The 17736-nt window shown below is 44.0% G+C and overlaps 1 protein-coding gene across 1 annotated transcript in view; it reads left to right on the top strand.

Annotated features, from left to right (window-relative positions):
- The window catches only part of ANKRD27 (ankyrin repeat domain 27), a 68046-nt gene that overhangs the window by 42699 nt on the left and 7611 nt on the right, over positions 1–17736 (top strand). The window contains exons 18-23 of the mRNA XM_049786989.1: positions 1390–1587; positions 6432–6491; positions 6578–6697; positions 8150–8194; positions 9341–9466; positions 17426–17623. Coding sequence (XP_049642946.1) covers positions 1390–1587; positions 6432–6491; positions 6578–6697; positions 8150–8194; positions 9341–9466; positions 17426–17623 — 747 coding nt within the window. The remainder of the gene's footprint in view (positions 1–1389; positions 1588–6431; positions 6492–6577; positions 6698–8149; positions 8195–9340; positions 9467–17425; positions 17624–17736) is intronic.

The raw sequence follows: 17736 nt of genomic DNA, 5'->3' as shown, positions 1-17736 counted from the left end.
TTTTCCTGCTTTGCTACCACTCAGGGTTTAGTTTTTTTTTTTTTGGTTTTTGGACCACACGCAGTGATGCTCAGGTGTTACTCCTGGCTATGTGCTCAGAAATCACTCCTAATTCGGGGGACCATATGGGATGCTGGGGACTGAACCAAGGTCCATCCTGGGTCAGCTGCATGCAAGGCAAATGTCCTACCACTCTGCTATCACTCCAGTCCCAGGTTTTACTTTTTTTTTTCTTTTTTGGGCCACACCCGATGACAGTGACCCTCAGGGGTTACTCTTGGCTATGCACTCAGAAATCACTCCTGGTTTGGGGGACTATAAGGGACGCTGGGGGATCAAACCACAATCTGTCCTAGGTTAGTGCATGCAAGATAAATGAATGCCCTACTGCTTGTGCTACCACTCTGCACCCCCCCCCCGGTTTTACTTTTTATGATAAAAATTAAAATATTGGGGCCGGAGTGGTGGCACTAGAGGTAAGACATCTGCCTTGCAAGCGCTAGCCTAGGATGGACCGGGGTTCAATCCCCCAGCATCCCTTTTGGTCCTCCAAACCAGGAATGATTTCTGAGCACATAGCCAGGAGTAACCCCTGAGCGTCAATGGGAATGGCCTAAAAACAAAACAAAAACAAAACCCAAAACCAAATATTACCTAATATCTGCTCTCAGTATTTAATTAATTTAATTAATTAATAATGTGTGTTATTGGGCCTGGAGAGATAGCACAGTGGTGTTTGCCTTGCAAGCAGCCGATTCAGGATCTAAGGTGGTTGGTTCGAATCCCGGTGTCCCATATGGTCCCCCGTGCCTGCCAGGAGCTATTTCTGAGCAGACAGCCAGGAGTAACCCCTGAGCACCGCCGGGTGTGGCCCCCCCCCCAAAAAATGTGTGTTATTTCCCCCACCCAACCTCCCTAGAATTCCCCTTATCTGTAGAGAATAGATGGGTGGACCTTTGTAGGGGCTGCTGGGTTAGGTGATTGATGTGTAAAGCAATCTTAAATATAGCTACATCAGTGGAATCCTCTTGGGCAATACATTTAGCTCATTCTTTAATGACTCTGCGCTCAGAAACCACTCCTGGCGGGGCTGGTGAGAGGTGCCATAAAGGGTGCTAGGGACCCAGCATGGGCTGGCACCTGCGATGGCTTGTGCAAGCAAGCTTCTTATCTGCTGTTTTAGTTCCTTATTCAGCTGACTTGTATTTTCATTAGCATTTGGCTTCTTTTGAACAATTGGTGAATCCTGGTCCAAATACCATGTCACAACCTCGTGGGGTGACTCCTGGTGACTGTACATTTGCTTGTGGAGGGAACCTCGATGAACCTGGGATGTGGGCTGAGGCTCGGCATGTGAGGTCACGGGAGCATTTCATATTGTGTTTGCAGTGTGTGAAGGCTTTGGTGTATTATGATGTGCAGTCGTGCAGACTGGATATTTGCAATGAGAAAGGAGACACCCCCCTGCACATCGCTGCCCGCTGGGGCTACCACGGCATCATAGAGACATTGCTGCAGAATGGTGCGTCCACAGAGATCCAGAACAGACTCAAAGAAACACCGCTCACCTGTGCATTGAACTCAAAGGTATCTGGATTTAACTGGGTGCAGCAGTGAGACTGGAAAGTAAATCCCTGGGCACAGATTAGATCTTGGCTGTGCCGCCTGCCTGAGGGTGCAGCATGGACTTGGCTTCCAGGCTGCTGCAGACTTGGTTCCTCATGCAATTTGCTTATTAACTTCCCTTTCACTAGCTATTTTCTATTTCCTTTGGCCTCCAGCTGTGGTCGGCTGCTGAGCACACAGAGTGGGTGGAAACTGGATGACAGCTGATCCAAGACTTAGTAGTGCAGGGACCAGAAATGTGCCAGGGCCCCCCACATCCTGTTCCTTCATCTTCAGCTCTTTGAAACTTTATTTATATTTATATATTTTTAATAATTTTTATTGTGACCAACGTGAATAACAAATCTTTCACAGTAATTTTTGTGGTACATAGTGGCATTGAGTCAGGGGTATTCCCTGTTGTCCTCCCTCCACCCCAGTTTCCAGCATCCACCTCCTTTGCCCCCCAGACTGCTAGGGTAACTGGTCCCTTCTGTGTATAGTGTATTGAAGATTGGCTATTGATTCTATTGTCGTTGACTTTGGGTTTGGTGTTTAAGTCTGATCCTTTATTATTTCTACTCAATGTTCATACTACTGTTTGGTTCTGTACCATACATTCCACCCCCTCAATTTGTGAGGCAGAACAAGATGATCAAGTTATGTGGTTCTGTTTGAAAAAAAAAAAAAAAAGAAAAAACAACAAACAAAAAAAGGGAAGAAAAACATAAAAAATACAAAAAACAAAAACTTACAATAAAAACAAAATAAACAAAACAAAGAAAAGAGAAACAAAAATCAAACAAAAGACCAAAACTAGGAACTACGAAAAAGCACCACAGCAACAAATACAATAGCCAAACAATAATCACAAGTACGAAAGAAAAAAAAAGAAAAGGAAAGAAAAAAGGAAGGAGGGCTGATGTGGCAAAGTGTTGTTGTTGTTGTTGTTGTTGTTGTTGTTGTTGTTGTTTTTGCATAGAGCTCTTTGAAACTTTATTCTCATTCAGCCAGTTTGGATATTGTGGATCTTTCCCTTCCTCCCCTGCTCCCCTGTGCTGGACAATCTGTTCTGTCATTCAAAGCCATCGGTTTGTCATTGTCAATGCCATCTGTTCCCTTGTCGTGTCTCTGTTTTCCAAAGATGATGGAGATGCTATGCCTTTGCTTCACACAATACTCTCCCTTTTCATCTCCATTGTTACAAACTGCATGATTCCATTTCTTCTTACAGCTGCATAGTTTTTTATATGTCATATGTATGTTGTGTGTATATAGGCAACAATTTATCCACTCAGTTGTGTTGGGTTTTAGGTGGTTTCTGTATCCTGGCTATTGCACTAAGTGCTGCTGTGAGCATAGGGGAATATGTATCTTTCCAAATAACTGTTTTTGTGTTTTGGGGTAGATGCTGAAGAGTGGAATTTCTGGTCATCCGAGACCTCAAAAAGTCTCCATCTGTCTTCTGTCGAGGCTGACGCCCATGACAGCTCCACTGAAGTGAGCTTTTTTACTGCATCCCCACCTGACACTGATTGTTTCCAGTCTTTCTGATAGCTGCTGTTCTCAGTGGTGTGAAATACCTTACTGTCATTTTGATTTGTACTTCCTTGATAAGTTATGATGATCACATTTTCATAGCCAGCTAGTAGCCATACATATGTTTTTGGAAATGAATCAATTCATTTTCAATTTTTTCTTTTAGTTTTTGGGTTACACCCAGTGACGCTCAGGGGTTACTCCTGGCTCTGTGCTCAGCAGTCTCTCCTGGCAGGCTCAGGGAACCATATGAGATGCCAGGGTTCGAACCGGGGTCCGTCAAGTGTTGCCTGCATGCAAGGCAAATGCCTTATCACTGTGCTGTCGCTCTGGTCCCTTCATTTTCAACTTTTGATAAAGATATTAGCTTCTTTGTTGTTGAACTTTGTGAGTGCATATTATCTTTTTGGCTAATGTTTTGTATACAAATGTTTCCTCCCATTTAGTAGGATGTCTTTTCATTTTGGTCATGCTTTGCCACGTGAACATTTTAGTTGGGTGTAGTTCCATTTTTTTGTTTTTGTTATCTGTGCTTCTGGATCAAATCAGTAAAGAAACTTTTGAAGGCCATATCTTGGAGAGTTTTATTCATGTTTTCTTCAATGAATTTTTTTACTTTGGTTTTGGGGCCACATATGATGGTACTCAGATTTTACTCCTGGCTCTTTTCCTTGCAGTGGTTGGTGGACCATTTGTGGTGCCAGAGGTCAAGCCTGTAGGTTTGTGTGCAAGGCAAGTGCTTATCCTCTGTACTATCTCTCTGACGTCTCTGCATATTTTGTAGTTTCTGGTCTAAGCTTGAGGTTTTTAATCCACTTTGGAATGATAACTTTTGTGAATGGCCCAAGATGTAGTTCTGATTTCATTGGTTTTGAATATAGCTTTCATGTAGCCCAGTATTCCCACTATCGTTTGCTTCTTGCTCCTTTGTCTTACTCCTTTGTGTACCCAACTCCTTTGTTATAGATACACCATTTATAAATCTGAGGTTTATCTTGAGATTTTCAGTTCTTTTTCTCTGGTCTCAGGACCTGTTTTTACTCTAGTACTGTACAGTTTTGATTACTGGAGCTTTTAGAACAATTTAGCTTCAAGAAATGCAATATTCTCCATCTTTTTTCATAATTGCTTTGGCTACATGGGAAGTTTGTATATGATTCTTTTGATACGTTATTGAATTTGACTCACTAAAATTTTGTTGAGGATCTTTGCGTTGATGTTTATCAAAGATAAAGCTTTAATTTTTTTTATTTTTAATGATACTTGTTTGCTTTTGGCATTAACATCACCTTTATAGACAATTTGTTAAGAAGCTACTCATTTTCTTGGTATGGAATTTTTGGAGTCACTTTTCTCTGAAAATGTGCTTCTTACATGGAGGTCCCTGAGATGGCAGTCCTGGTTAGGGATGCTCTTGTGGCAGTGCATTGGACAAGCTGGTCCAAAAAGCCAAGCCTGGGAAGCGTCACACTGATGCATCCAGAGCATCTTCCATGTGTGGCTCACATCAGCAGTCGGGTTTGTTTTTTTCTGTCCAGGATAGCACCCAGACCCAGGCCTTATATAAGTGTAAGATGTGACTTTCATGCTAGGCCATCTCCCTGGTCTAGAATTTTGTTTGAACTTAGTGTCTGATTGCCTGGCTCATGCTTAGGCTCTACCTGAGCCTCCTTTTCTCCCCAGCTGACCACACTACACAGCTATCTTTTGGGGATGCTCTCAGCTTTCTCTTTTTTTTGTTTATTTTTGGTTTTTGGGTCACACTTGGTGGCACTCAGGAGTTACTCCTGTCTCTGCATTCAGGAATCACTCCTGGCAGGCTCAGGAGAACGAACATATGGAATGCTGGGAATTGAACCCAGGTAGGCCTTGTGCAAGGCAAATGCCCTACCCATCGTGCTATCACTCTGGCCCTGGCTTTCTTTTGTTAAAAAAATAAAATAATTGTGTTGTTGCTTGATATCCAGCTGTGTTCAGGACTTAATCCTGGGGCTCAGAGGACCATATGGAGTTCTGGAGATTGAACCAGAGTTAATTGTATGCAAGGCAAGCTTTTTACCTACCTACTGTCTTCTCTGTCTTGCTGGAGAACTACACTTAAATTTGAGTTGGGGACTCTGGGCCATGTTAGGTGGAACCTGTTGCAGTGGTGTGGCCTGAGGATCCCATATTTGGGTCTAGTGGTGCTGGGGCCCATTTGGTTGGTGCTCCAGCTCTTTGAGCTATCTTCCCAGTCCTAGCTCTTTAAAAAAAAAAAACACATTATATGGGGGCCAGAGAGATAGTATGGAGGTAGGGCATTTGCCTTGCATGCAAAAGGACGGTGGTTTGAATTCCAGCATTCCATCTGGTCCCCCAAGCCTGCCAGGAGCGATTTCTGAGCATAGCGCTGTCAGGCGTCGCACACGTGCGCGCACGCGCGCACACACACACACACACACACACACACACACACACACACACACACACAACCAGAAAACAATCCACATCATAGAGAGATGATCATTACATTCTATGTCACAGTCATATATATTCCCTCCAAAAGTTTCTCTAGCTCCCTTTATTATGTTTATGGTGTGTGTTTGTGTTTGTATGTATGTATGTGTGTGTCTATATACAGAACACTTTGCATAACATCTAACAGTGGTAGATGGTGGAGAGATAACTTGGGGGTTACAACACATACTTTGCATGTGGTTGACTTGGGTTCAATCCCAGGCAACCCATGTGGCCTCCTGAGCCTTGCCTGGAGTGATCCCTGAGCAAAGTGCCAGAATTAAGCCCTGAGCACTCCCAAGTGTGGTTCCCAAACCAACCAACCAACCAACCAACCAACCAACCAACCAACCAACCAACCAACCAACCAACAACAAAAAAAAAACAGTGACCCAGTTTTGGAAGTTTAAACTGTGCTCTTGGCTGCAGGGCTTCTTGTTGGTGCTCTTGCTTGCATCCACAGGGGCTTGGATTGAGAACAGCTGAGCTGAAGGAAAGAGGTGGTACTGCTAGGCTTTGCTCAGGGAGGTGCAGAAGGAAGAAGCCACCTTAGGACTGGGCTCTGAGGTCTCCTTGCCTGCACTACCACTGGTGGGAAAATCACGCTTGGTGCCTGATGGCAGCCTAGGATGGTTGAAGCAGACTCTGAGGTCCAGGCTACATCTGACTGCAGGGATGTGACTGTCCTATTTCCCCTTCTAGGAGGCCTGCAGGGTATGGAATGGTTCAGGCCTTGATGTCTGGGCTGCCCATTGCATTGCACTCTCTTCTTCCCTGGCCCCTTGTTCCAGGTTCTGGCCTCGATGGAAGCCCGGCGCCCGGCCTTGGAGAAGAGGCGGACTTCTTCTGAGGTACGGGAGCCTTTGTGCTGGCTGGTCCTGGGGATCAAGGTCCCTCTTCGCCCTCCCCCTCACTGTTGTATCTCTGTCTGCTGCAGGTCTTTTCGCAGCAAACTCCACCTTCCGCAGACTCCATCAGCCTGAGCTCTTCCACCTCTAGCTTCTCCTCCACATCAGCGAGCTCTAGACAGGACGAGCCCGGGAAGGATTACAGAGAGGTGAGGGTGGCATTCAGCAAGTGGTGTCTGCACCAGCATACGTGATCCCTGAGTGTAGAGCCAGGCAAAACCCCTGAACAACTCTGGTGTGGCCCACAAACACAAAATAGCAATAGAAAACATCCTTTTCCCAGTGCATCCCTGGCTTGCTGCCTCTCACCCCGACTGCGCCATTAAGTGGTTCTGCTGTGTCGTGATTGGCTCCCTTGCATATGGAGGGCAACATTTTCATTCCCACACACTGCATGTAGACCGTGCTGACTTACTGCCTGGCATGCTGTTCCCCCACACTCCCCATCTTACTGACCTCAGAGTAGGTTCCAGTGTGGACTTCTCTGCGTCGCTTGAGGTGTCTGTGTGAGGGACTGCTCACTGTGTGGATGTGCCCTGGAACCTTCTCCGACAGCCCTATGTCTAGTTTGCTCCAAATGTCCTGTCTACTTGCTAAATGCAGAGCTACAGCCCAGGCCTAGTAGAGACATGCTGGGGGCAGGGTACATTCCAGCGGCTGTGCAAGTGATAGGAACACCTGGTCAGGTCACCTGGTCTGATAGTCACACACACACACACACACACACACACACACACACACAATCACTCACTCACTCACTCCAGTGGCTGTGCCAGTGATAGGAACACCTGGTCAGGTCACCTGGTCTGACAGTCAGTCACACACACACACACACACACACACACACACACACACAATCATATAATCACTCACTCACTCACTCACTCACTCACTCACTCACTCACTCACTCACTTCCCCATCTGGGAATAGTAGTGCTCAGTACCAGACCTCTGGATTCTGGGCCCACTGCCAGCATCTCCCCTTGCAGCTTTGCCCTCAAAGTGCCTTTGGAGGGAGGTGAGTGAAAGATACAGAAAGAAGGAGGATATGAAGCTGCCCCAGATCTGGATACACTGCAGCTGCTGAGATACATGGGCTGTTAAGCTGGAAGTACCAGATACCCAAAGGCAGTTGAAATGAAGAGCAAAGAGTGGGACAACTGGTCATCAGGCAGAAATTTGTCACTGGGGCAGAGTGGAAGGTTAAATTAGGGAAGGAAACATTAGGACAGTGTGGGTAAAGGGAAGTGCCTGCCACAGATGCAGGTGGCCACACCTGGTGGCACTCAGGGTTTACTCTTGGCTCTGCATTCAGAAATCACTCCTGGCAGGGGACCATATGGGATGCTGGGGATCAAACCCAGGTCCATCCGGGACAGCAGCATGCAAGGCAAACGCCCTACTGCTGTGCTATCACTCCAGCCCCATATGACTAAACTTAATAATGAATACTTTGTGGTGAATTCCTGGTGGTCCAATTAAAAAACAAAAAAGGTTATAAATAGGAAAAGATACTAGGCTCTCAGAAACTGTTTCTGTTATTTCTGTTACTGTTTTGTTGTGAAAATCATTTTTCTAACATTATTTTCCTTTATCTTAAGGTAGAAAAACTTTTAAGAGCAGTCGCTGATGGAGACCTAGAAATGGTGAGTGTTGGGATGTGCTTTGGTGCAGACAGCCTGATGTCTGCGCACGTCTGGGCCCTGCCTGTCCTGTTCACATGGGCCACCTGATTTGTTCTCTATACTGATCCACGGAATAGCAGCCAAGTGGCCTAAACTCTGCGGACAGTTCAATTTCAGGAAGGAGTGCAGAGCTGGTAACAGACTACCTCCAGGGTCTAATGATGATAGGGCTCATTGGGAAGCCAATGAGAGGACAGGACTGGGGGAGAGAGTGGAGCCCAGAAGGTGTTGCTGTAGTCTCCGACCACCAGAAGTCATTGGTAGCCTTGACCCTGGGCCAGGAGGCTGGGAGGTGAGGTTGAACCTCCAGGGAGGCATTAAAGAATGAGATATACAAAAGGGATGGTGCTGGCTGCTATGGGGTGTCTGGGGAAGCCCTGCTGAAGGACCAGTCCAACTGAACCTCCATTTGGAGGTGGGTACTAGGGCTGAGGTGGCCTCCTCAGAGGGGCTGCTCTGCCTCTCTGTCTCTGAAGAGGAATAATCCAGGTGCTTTAGCCATACTAAAATGTGCCACTGAGGGACTCTAGGGCACTGACTGCCTTGGAGTTGATGGGCAGAAGTGACCAGGCCCTGATTGTAGTGGGTGTCCTGGGCCAACCTGTGCCCCCGTCAGGCCTTGCAGTCCTGGGAGGATGTGACATGAGTGGGCATGGACAGTCTTCAAGGATTGTGTCACTCAGGCTTCTCCCACACACTGGCTGTATGGCTTGGATGAGGCCATCAGAGCCAGAAACAGAAAGCAAGGAGGATCAAGGAGGGTCTGCAATACCTGCTCAGATAACCTGGGAGCAGCTGCATGTACCAGGACCCAGCCTGAATCTGTCCTCAGACACCTGGCCCTCACACCGTTCTTTAAGACAAGCAGTGGCTCTCATGGGGGCTGCAGAAATGCTCACCAAAGCTCTCAAGCACCATTGGAGAATTTTTGGTGGAGTCATGACCTAGTTGTAGACCACACACCTTTTATGTGTACAGCCTGGGTAAAATTCCTAAAAGGGGAGTTTCATGAGCTTCAATGGCCCTGGGAACAAAGGAGGTCCCTCATCACTGAAGCTTGTACAGAAGCTGAGGGAGGCTGACATGCTTGTTTCTTCTGATCTCCAGGTTCGTTACCTTTTGGAATGGACAGAGGAAGACCTGAATGAGGCGGAGGAGGATGTTGGCAGCACAGCAGGGTTGGACTTGTGTCATCCTTTATGCCAGTGCCCCAGATGTGCCCCTTTCCAGAAGGTTGGACTTTGCTTCTTAGGGCATGAGAGGGTAGGGATGGGTAGGGATGCAGCTTCTGCATTTCCCCCTTAGGTGTGTTGGCTTCTCTGCCAGCTGAGAGATGGTGTGTAGGTGGGGCTCGCTCAGAGTGGTAGAGGCTGCAGCAGCACAGGGCGTGGCATGGACAGGAGCACGCAGACATGTGTATAAGCTCCCAACGTGTCCTACTCTGGATATAACTGGGCCTGAGTATACATCTCCCTTCTTACGTTCTCCACTTCACCCGTGCTCATCCGTGTCTCTGTGTCTGTGGTTACTGTTCTGTGGTTTTGTCGGTTTTGTCACTGTAGGTCTACCACCATTTTCATGGTTCAGATCCACTCCTTCCCCACATACCTCTCTCCCTCTCTTACTGTCACCTTTTTATTTTGGGAGTAAAATCAGGTTTTATTCCAAAGTACTGGGGAAAGGGAGAGAGAAGATAAGAAAGGGCGAGAGTAACGTGCTTCAGAGAACACAGGAAAAAACAAAAAGGACAGGACTAAATATCCAAGCCAAACAACAATGGAATTAAGAGACCTAAACTTTAAGCACTCTAAACTTAAAATGGGTCTGTTACGCTAGTAGACTGGGGGCAAGGGTGGTGGGTGGCATGGGGATGCACTTGGGGAACATGGGTAGAAGGATGTGGACACTGGTGATGGGATTGGCCCTGATTCATTGTATGCCTGAAACCCAACTATGAAAAACTTAATAAATCACAATGGTTTCAATAAAATATGAGAGCGAGTGAGGGAGCAAGAGAGAGAGAGAGAGAGAGAGAGAGAGAGAGAGAGAGAGCACAGACTTCTGCAACAGTGGACAAATCCCTGGTGCATAATCCAGCATGAAGTAGGAGAATTCACATCTCAAGAGGGTAGATGTTATCACCATATGCATGGCACAGGAAGCACATGTTTTGGATGTACATTGAACCTATCATGCTGAGTGAAATAAGTCAGAGGGAGAGAGAAAGACGCAGAATAGTCTCACTCATCTGTGGGTCTTAAGAAAAATAAAAGACATCCTTGCAATAATTTTCAGAGACAAAAGAGAGGAGGGCTAGAAGTTCCAGCTCACTACATGAAGCTCACCACAAAGAGTGATGAGTGCAGATAGAAAAATAACTACATTGAGAGTTCTCGTAACAATGTGAATGAATAAGGGAAGTAGAAAGCCTGTCTAGAGTACAGTCGGGGGTGGGGTCAGGAGGAGGGAGATTTGGGACATTGGTGATGGGAATGTTGCACTGGTGAAGGAGGGTGTTCTTTACATGACTGAAACCCAATCACAATCATGTTTGTAATCAAGGTGTTTAAATAAAGATATTAGGGGCCGGAGAGATAGCATGGAGGTAAGGCGTTTACCTTTCATGCAGAAGGTCATCAGTTCGAATCCCGGCATCCCATATGGTCCCCTGTGCATGCCAGGAGCAATTTCTGAGCACGGAGCCAGAAAAAACCCCTGAGCACTGCCGGGTGTGACCCAAAAACCACAAAAAAAAAAAAAAAAAAAAAGATATTAAAAAAAAAAAACAGAACATTGTTCAAATACCAAAAAAGAAAAAAAAGAAAGTATCTAACATGTTCCTGGGAATCTTGAAGGTCATGTACATGTGTGTGACTGTGCTCATATAGAGGTTTTACTAGGTTGTGCACAAATAGAAGAAACATTTGAGAAGGCCCAAATCTCTCACATTAAAGACATTAACGTTTCATACAAGTCGGAGGTGAAGGCAAAGCCAAAAAAATAAAAAGGAAGCACATGTTTGCACCCTACCCTCATCTTGAGGTCTAGCAACTACCTAGCTCCTCATCATTTCTAAGATTTTGTTTCTTTCCCCCCAAATGTCAGGCAGTTTGAGTCATTGCTCACTTTGCATGGCTCCAAGTGTTGAAGGGTGATGAACAGTTTTTGGCCAGTGGTATTCCGTGGCTGGTGTGTACCACTGTTTAACAACTTACCTGCTGAAAGTAGTTGATTTTGGGTTGATTTTTAGCTGTGATTATTAAAAAGTACTTATGTGGGGTTTTGTGACAACAATAATTTTTGTTTGCTTAAGAGTGCAGTTGCAAATCGTTATCATGGTTATAGGATGGATGGTTCCACTGTTGGTTTTATCAGGGAAAGGGTGAGAGAAAAGAAGGGAGATGAAAAGGGGGAAAGAAAGCAAGTAGAAGCCACTAGTTTGAACCTGAGCTTTTTTTTTTTGTGTGGAGCTCTTTGATTATGGTTTCAGTTCTTTTATATTATTGGTCTCTTCAAGCTTCCTACCTCCTCCTGTCTTGAAAGTTTGGGTCATTCTAAAATTTCTCGACTTCTAGATGTTTTAGATTAGCGATATTATCTCTTGTAATATTTTGCATTTATGTAGTATGTTTTGTTGCTTCTCTCTGATTTCTGATCAGATTTATTATGTTTTTTATTTCTTGTGAATCTTGCTAAAGTTTCGTCAGCTTCATTCTTTTGAAAAACCAGATTTCTGGTTCCATGAACTTTTGTTTTATTGTTTTCTTGATTTATATATTACTGGTTTGTTATTTTTCCATATACTTATTATGAGTTTTATTTGTTATTTTTATCATTTATTTAGGTATCAATATTTTCTTTTTCTTAATAAAACTTGTGTTACTATGGATTTCTCTCTTACTGTGCCTTCTGCTCCTGTCAGTTCTGATTGCTTTTTTTCCTTGATTTCCTCTTTTAAGTTTTCCATTACTTTTTTTTAAACTTTTCTTAAACAGCCTGGTTATAGAGTTGTTCATAATACAGTTGTTTCAGGCATTCTGTGTTTCAACACCAAATCACACAACCAATGTGACCATCCTTCCACCTTTGTACCTAGATTCCTAACCCTCCCCCACAAACTTGAGCCTTTGGCAGACTCAAATAACTTAAACAAAATGTTAAATAGAATCATCAAAAATGGGACTTTTGGGGCCAGAGAGATAGCATGGAGGTAAGGCGTTTGTCTTGCATGCAGAAGGACGATGGTTTGCATCCCAGCATCCCATATGGTCCCCCGAGCCTGCCAGGAGTGATTTCTGAGCGTAGAGCCAGGAGTACCCCTGAGCACTGCCAGGTGTGACCCCCCCAAAAAAAAATAGATCTGTAAAAGAAAATTTGTGAAAATCATTATACCTCATAATGGTGTTAATCAAGTCTAAGATGAGTGCAGTTATAGAAATAACTACACTGAGAACTACCATAATCATGTGAATGAATGAGGGAACTGGAAAGCCTGTCTATAGAGTACAGGTGGGGATGCAGTGGGATGGAAGGAGATTTGGGACATTGGTGGTGGGAATGTTTCACTGGTGAAGGGGAGTGTTCTTTACATGACTAAAACCTAATCACAATCATATTTGTAATCAAGATGTTTAAATAAAGAAAAAAATGCAAAAAAAAGTTAAAAAAGGGGAAGTTTGTGCCACATCCAGAGGTGTTCAGGAACTTAATTTGAAAGACTGAGGTGAGGGAAGGTTTGGGCCACATCCAGAGGTGTTCAGGGTTTATTGCTGACTCTGCACTCAGGGAACCTTCCTGACTGCCTGTGGCACCATATTTGGTGCCAGAGATTGAACCCCAGTTGACTGCTTGTAGGCACTGCTACTCACAGTACTACCTTTTCAGTCCCGTAATTTGAGAAATTTATTTCTCACTGTAATATCTTTCCTGTCCCATAATCTGAAATATTTATGAAAGATTTACATAATTTGAAAGATTTAAGAAGATTACTTTACATGGGCATATATAGGCATACATATATAGATACATAGAAAAGCATGCTAGGAATATATAAGTTAAATAAAAAGCCTTTAAAAAAACATTCACATGAGGACTAGAGCGATAGCACAGCAGTAGGGCGTTTGCTTGCAAGCAATCAAACTGGGATGGAACCGGGTTTGATTCCTGGCATCCCCCTAGCCTGTCAGGACTAATTTCTAAGCTCAGAACCAGGAGTAAACCCTCAGCGCTGCTTAGTGTGGCCCAATAACATAAATAAATAAATAAATAAACAAACAAACAAAAATTAAAAATATTTAAAAAACACACAAACCTTTCTTTGATATAAAAGCGAAGTTTCTATCTACTTATATGTGGACTGAGGGCTTAAGGATTTTCATATCTGAGACATCATGTGACCTACGGAATATTTTATGTGATTCAATGTAATTTTTGTTTTTGTTTACATAAAAGTGACTTTTACCATTCAAATAAAGAGCATTTACCCTAACATGAAAGATGTAAGTTATATTAAAGCAGTTAAGAAATGGGATGGTGGGCCCGGAGAGATAGCACAGCGGCGTTTGCCTTGCAAGCAGCTGATCCAGGACCAAAGGTGGTTGGTTTGAATCCCGGTGTCCCATATGGTCCCCCGTGCCTGCCAGGAGCTATTTCTGAGCAGACAGCCAGGAGTAACCCCTGAGCAACGCCGGGTGTGACCCAAAAACAAAAAAACAAAACAAACAAACAAACAAAAAAAAAACAAGAAATGGGATGGTTCTCACTTCAGCAGCACATATTTAAAAAAAATCAAGTCTAAGAGCTGGAGAAATAGCACAGTGGTAGGGCATTTGCCTTGCACGCAGCCAACCTGGATTCAATCCTCAGCATCCCATATAGTCCCCTGAGCCCTGCCAAGTGAAAATTCTTGAGTACAGAGCCAGGATTGGCTGAGCATTGTGAGTATGACTTACAAATTAAAAATAAATCTAGTCATTTCCTGGTAATTTACTGAGCTGCTTGTTGCTAGTTGAGCCATCTGTGTTAGTGTATTTGCTTGTTTAGCTTAGTGGATATCTATGCTACTTTCCCGTCTGATTTGTTGTGCTCCTGTGGAATTTGGAGGTGTCATATGGCTGCACATGTAGTCATGCACTCTAGGAGCTCCAGGATCTCTGGAACCGAGATGATTATCAGTCCACCCTACTCCTAGGGAGACAAAATTTTCAGCCTGAAGTCCAGCGTACTTATGAATTTCATTGGCTTGGTGTCTCTTTTCAGATTAGTCATGAAGCTGTGAAGCTGGGTCATTAATGGTGAAGGTTGTGGGATGTGGGTGGGGCTTTGTGTTCCTGACTCAATACTCTTCTCACTCTGCTGCTCTCCGGAAGCTGCTGTCTCCTTCCCTGGCTTTCTTAGCATGGTCAAATTTTACCTTCATAGCATGGTGATCTGAGACGAAACTTGAAATGTTTTATGCTTCCATGACATTATGGACACTTGGCTTTGTGTCCCAGGATGTAATCTATCTTAGAGAATGTTCCATGTGTACTAGAAAAGAATGTATATTTCATTTTGGGAGAGACAGAGTTCCTATATAGATCTGTTAATCCCAGTTCTTTCAGTTATTTGTTTAGGGTTTTATTTCCTCATTCATTTTCTTCCTGGCTGATCTGGCCAATGATGAGTAGGATATTAAAGTCTCCCATTACTATTGTACTGGATGGATGTAATAGGATGTAATATATGGATATGCATGGATGTATCTCCCTGGTCTGTTAGTTGCTTTAAGTACTTTGAGATCCCTTTCTTTCATGCATATAATATTGATAAAAGTTTACTTCTCTTGATACAGTGATTCCTTGTTATAATCAGTATGTAATGTCCATTTCTACCTTTCCTTTAGTTTGATGCTGTTTGGTTCAATACATATATGGGCATCCCTGTCTTTTTCTAAAAGCCTACTATTGACCAATAAAATTGTCTTGTAGCCTTTGACTTTGAACCTGTGCTTGCTGTGTGTACAAGTTTGGGTATATCTGCTCGTAAGCAGGAGAAGTTGGATTTTTTTTTTTATTGGATTGTTTTCTGATCCATCAAGAAGCAATGTGCCTTTTGATGGGGAATTCAAATCAGTTGTTGTTTATAGAGAAATTATTGACAGAAAAGGAATTGATTGCCATTTTCTTGTGAGAATTTTGATAATTTACAGCTTGACTTTGTCTCACTAGCTTTTCTTTATTATCTCTGCTTGTACTCTGAGGCTGGCCTTTTATGCAGTGATATGTTTCCATTTCACTTTTTTTTCTTTTTGTTTTTGGGTCACACTCAGCAATGCTTGCTCCTGGCATTATGCTCAGGATCACTCCTAGTGAGACTTGGGGGTCCATATGTTATGCCAGGGATCAAACCTAGGTCAATTGTGTGCAAAGCAAGCACCCTACCCTCTATACTATTGCTCTATTCATCTCATCTTGTTAACTTTGCCTTGGCTGTTTTTGTGTTTACATCTGAAGTTCTAGCTTATTGCCATTTTTGAATGAAAAACAAATCTCATGTTCATGCTAGGAGTCCCCTTTATTACTGTTCTCTTTCCCCCATTTACGTATCTTTCTGCTTATGAGTGTTATTTCTTTACCTTTTATAGAAAATCATTCTTAGAGACCAACTGTATTTTTTTTGCAAAGCTGATTTAGAAGCAATGAATGCCTTTAGCAGTTGTTTGTCTAAAAATGTCTTTATCACACCTGCAAATGGTAGCGATAACCTGGCAGGATAGAGTATTCTTGGTTGGAGTTGGAGATTCTTTTTATTCAGGACTTTGCTTATATCATTCCATTCCCTCTGATCTGAAGTTTCATTTGAAAAACTTGATGTGTTTTTCATTTGAAAAACTTATGGCTTCCCTTTCCTTTTTCTTGTTGCTTCTCTCTCTCCATCTTTGGTACCTGTCATTTGATTACAGTGTGTTCTTCTGTGTAGGTTTAATTTGTTTGAAATTCTTTGGGCTTCCTGATCAGTGAGTATGCCTCCCTCTTTAGAGTGGGGAGGTTATTGCTATTATTTCTTCCACAGGCACGTCTTCTCCTTTCTCTCTCTTCTAATTCCAAGGATGTAGATATTGTTCCTCTTAACGCCATCTCATTTATTTCTGATGGTTTCTTCATTTGGTAGGGTTTGGGAGGTCCACCTGGTGATTCTTAGGGGCTATTCCTCACTCTGTGCTCAGACAACCATATCCAGTGCTGAGAATTCAAGCCAAAGTCAGCAGGATGCAAAACAAATACCTTGACTCCTGTGCTATCTCTACAGCCATCCTTTCTTTTTTTTTTTTTTTTTTTGGTTTTTGATTTTTGGGCCACATGGCGATACTCGGGTTACTCCTGGCTCTGTGTTCAGAAATCACTCCTGGCAAGCTCAGAGGGCCATATGGGATGCCAGGGATCCAACCTGGCTTCATCCCCGGTCTACAGTAATCAAAGCAAATGCTCTACTGCTGTGCTATTACTCCAGCCCCCATCCTTCATTTTTTTCCAGTAAGACTTCAGCACTTTGTTACTCATGGGGTCTCCAAACCCCACCTGGGCTGTGTGTGGTATGCTACTTGTTGTTGATTTCAAGAATCTATGGGGTCATTGCATTTCAGTCTCTCCTCTATCCCCGCCCTTCTTTCCTTGGGATATATTTTAATTTCTGAGCTTGGTGTGCACTAAGTACCAATGGATAACTTTTCCACATATGGTATCTAGTTTTTCCAGCACCATTTGTTGAAGCCTTTCCTTTCCTCATGGAATTACTTTGCAATGAGAGGGTATAATTTGAGGGGGCTTGCTGACTTGAAACGGTGCTAAATTTTTTTTTTTTTGCCACACTTGGCGATGCTTAGGGGTTACTCCTGGCTCTGTACTCAGAGATCACGCCTGGCATTGCTCATAGGACCATATGGAACCTAAGGGATCGAATCCAGGTTGGCTGCATCTAAGTACAAAAACACCTTACCCACTGTGCTATCACTCTGGCCCCTTGGCAGTTAATCTGTTGTATCTCTTGTCTAGAGAAGTGAAGGTTTGCCTGCAGTCAGCCTGATTCTGGAGCCCACTGTGACCCCAGATTTTCTAACAGTGTCTTTGTGGGGCCAGAGGACTTCATTCAGTTCTTGTCACCTGGCTTCTCAAATCTTAATGTCTTTCTGTTTCCATTGTATGCACCAACTAGAAGCCCGCAAAGATTCCCGCCAGTGGACTTAGTGTAAATGTGACCAACCAGGATGGCTCCTCCCCACTGCATGTGGCTGCCCTGCACGGTCGGACCGACCTTGTCCCCCTCCTGTTGAAGCATGGTGCCAATGTGGGTGCCAGGAACACCAACCAAGCTGTCCCGCTCCACCTGGCCTGCCAGAAGGGCCACTTTCAGGTATGAGAGAGCCCTTGGCTTGAAGCTCATTTGGCAGAATGCTGCCAAAATGGATGTTTCCTCCTCCCCAATTCTGAGAGTTGGATAGGCACTTGCAGGTTCGGTTCACTCAG

Source organism: Suncus etruscus, chromosome 14 (genome assembly GCF_024139225.1).
Source record: "Suncus etruscus isolate mSunEtr1 chromosome 14, mSunEtr1.pri.cur, whole genome shotgun sequence".
NCBI lineage: Eukaryota > Metazoa > Chordata > Mammalia > Eulipotyphla > Soricidae > Suncus > Suncus etruscus.
This window is presented reverse-complemented; position numbering and strand designations above follow the sequence as displayed.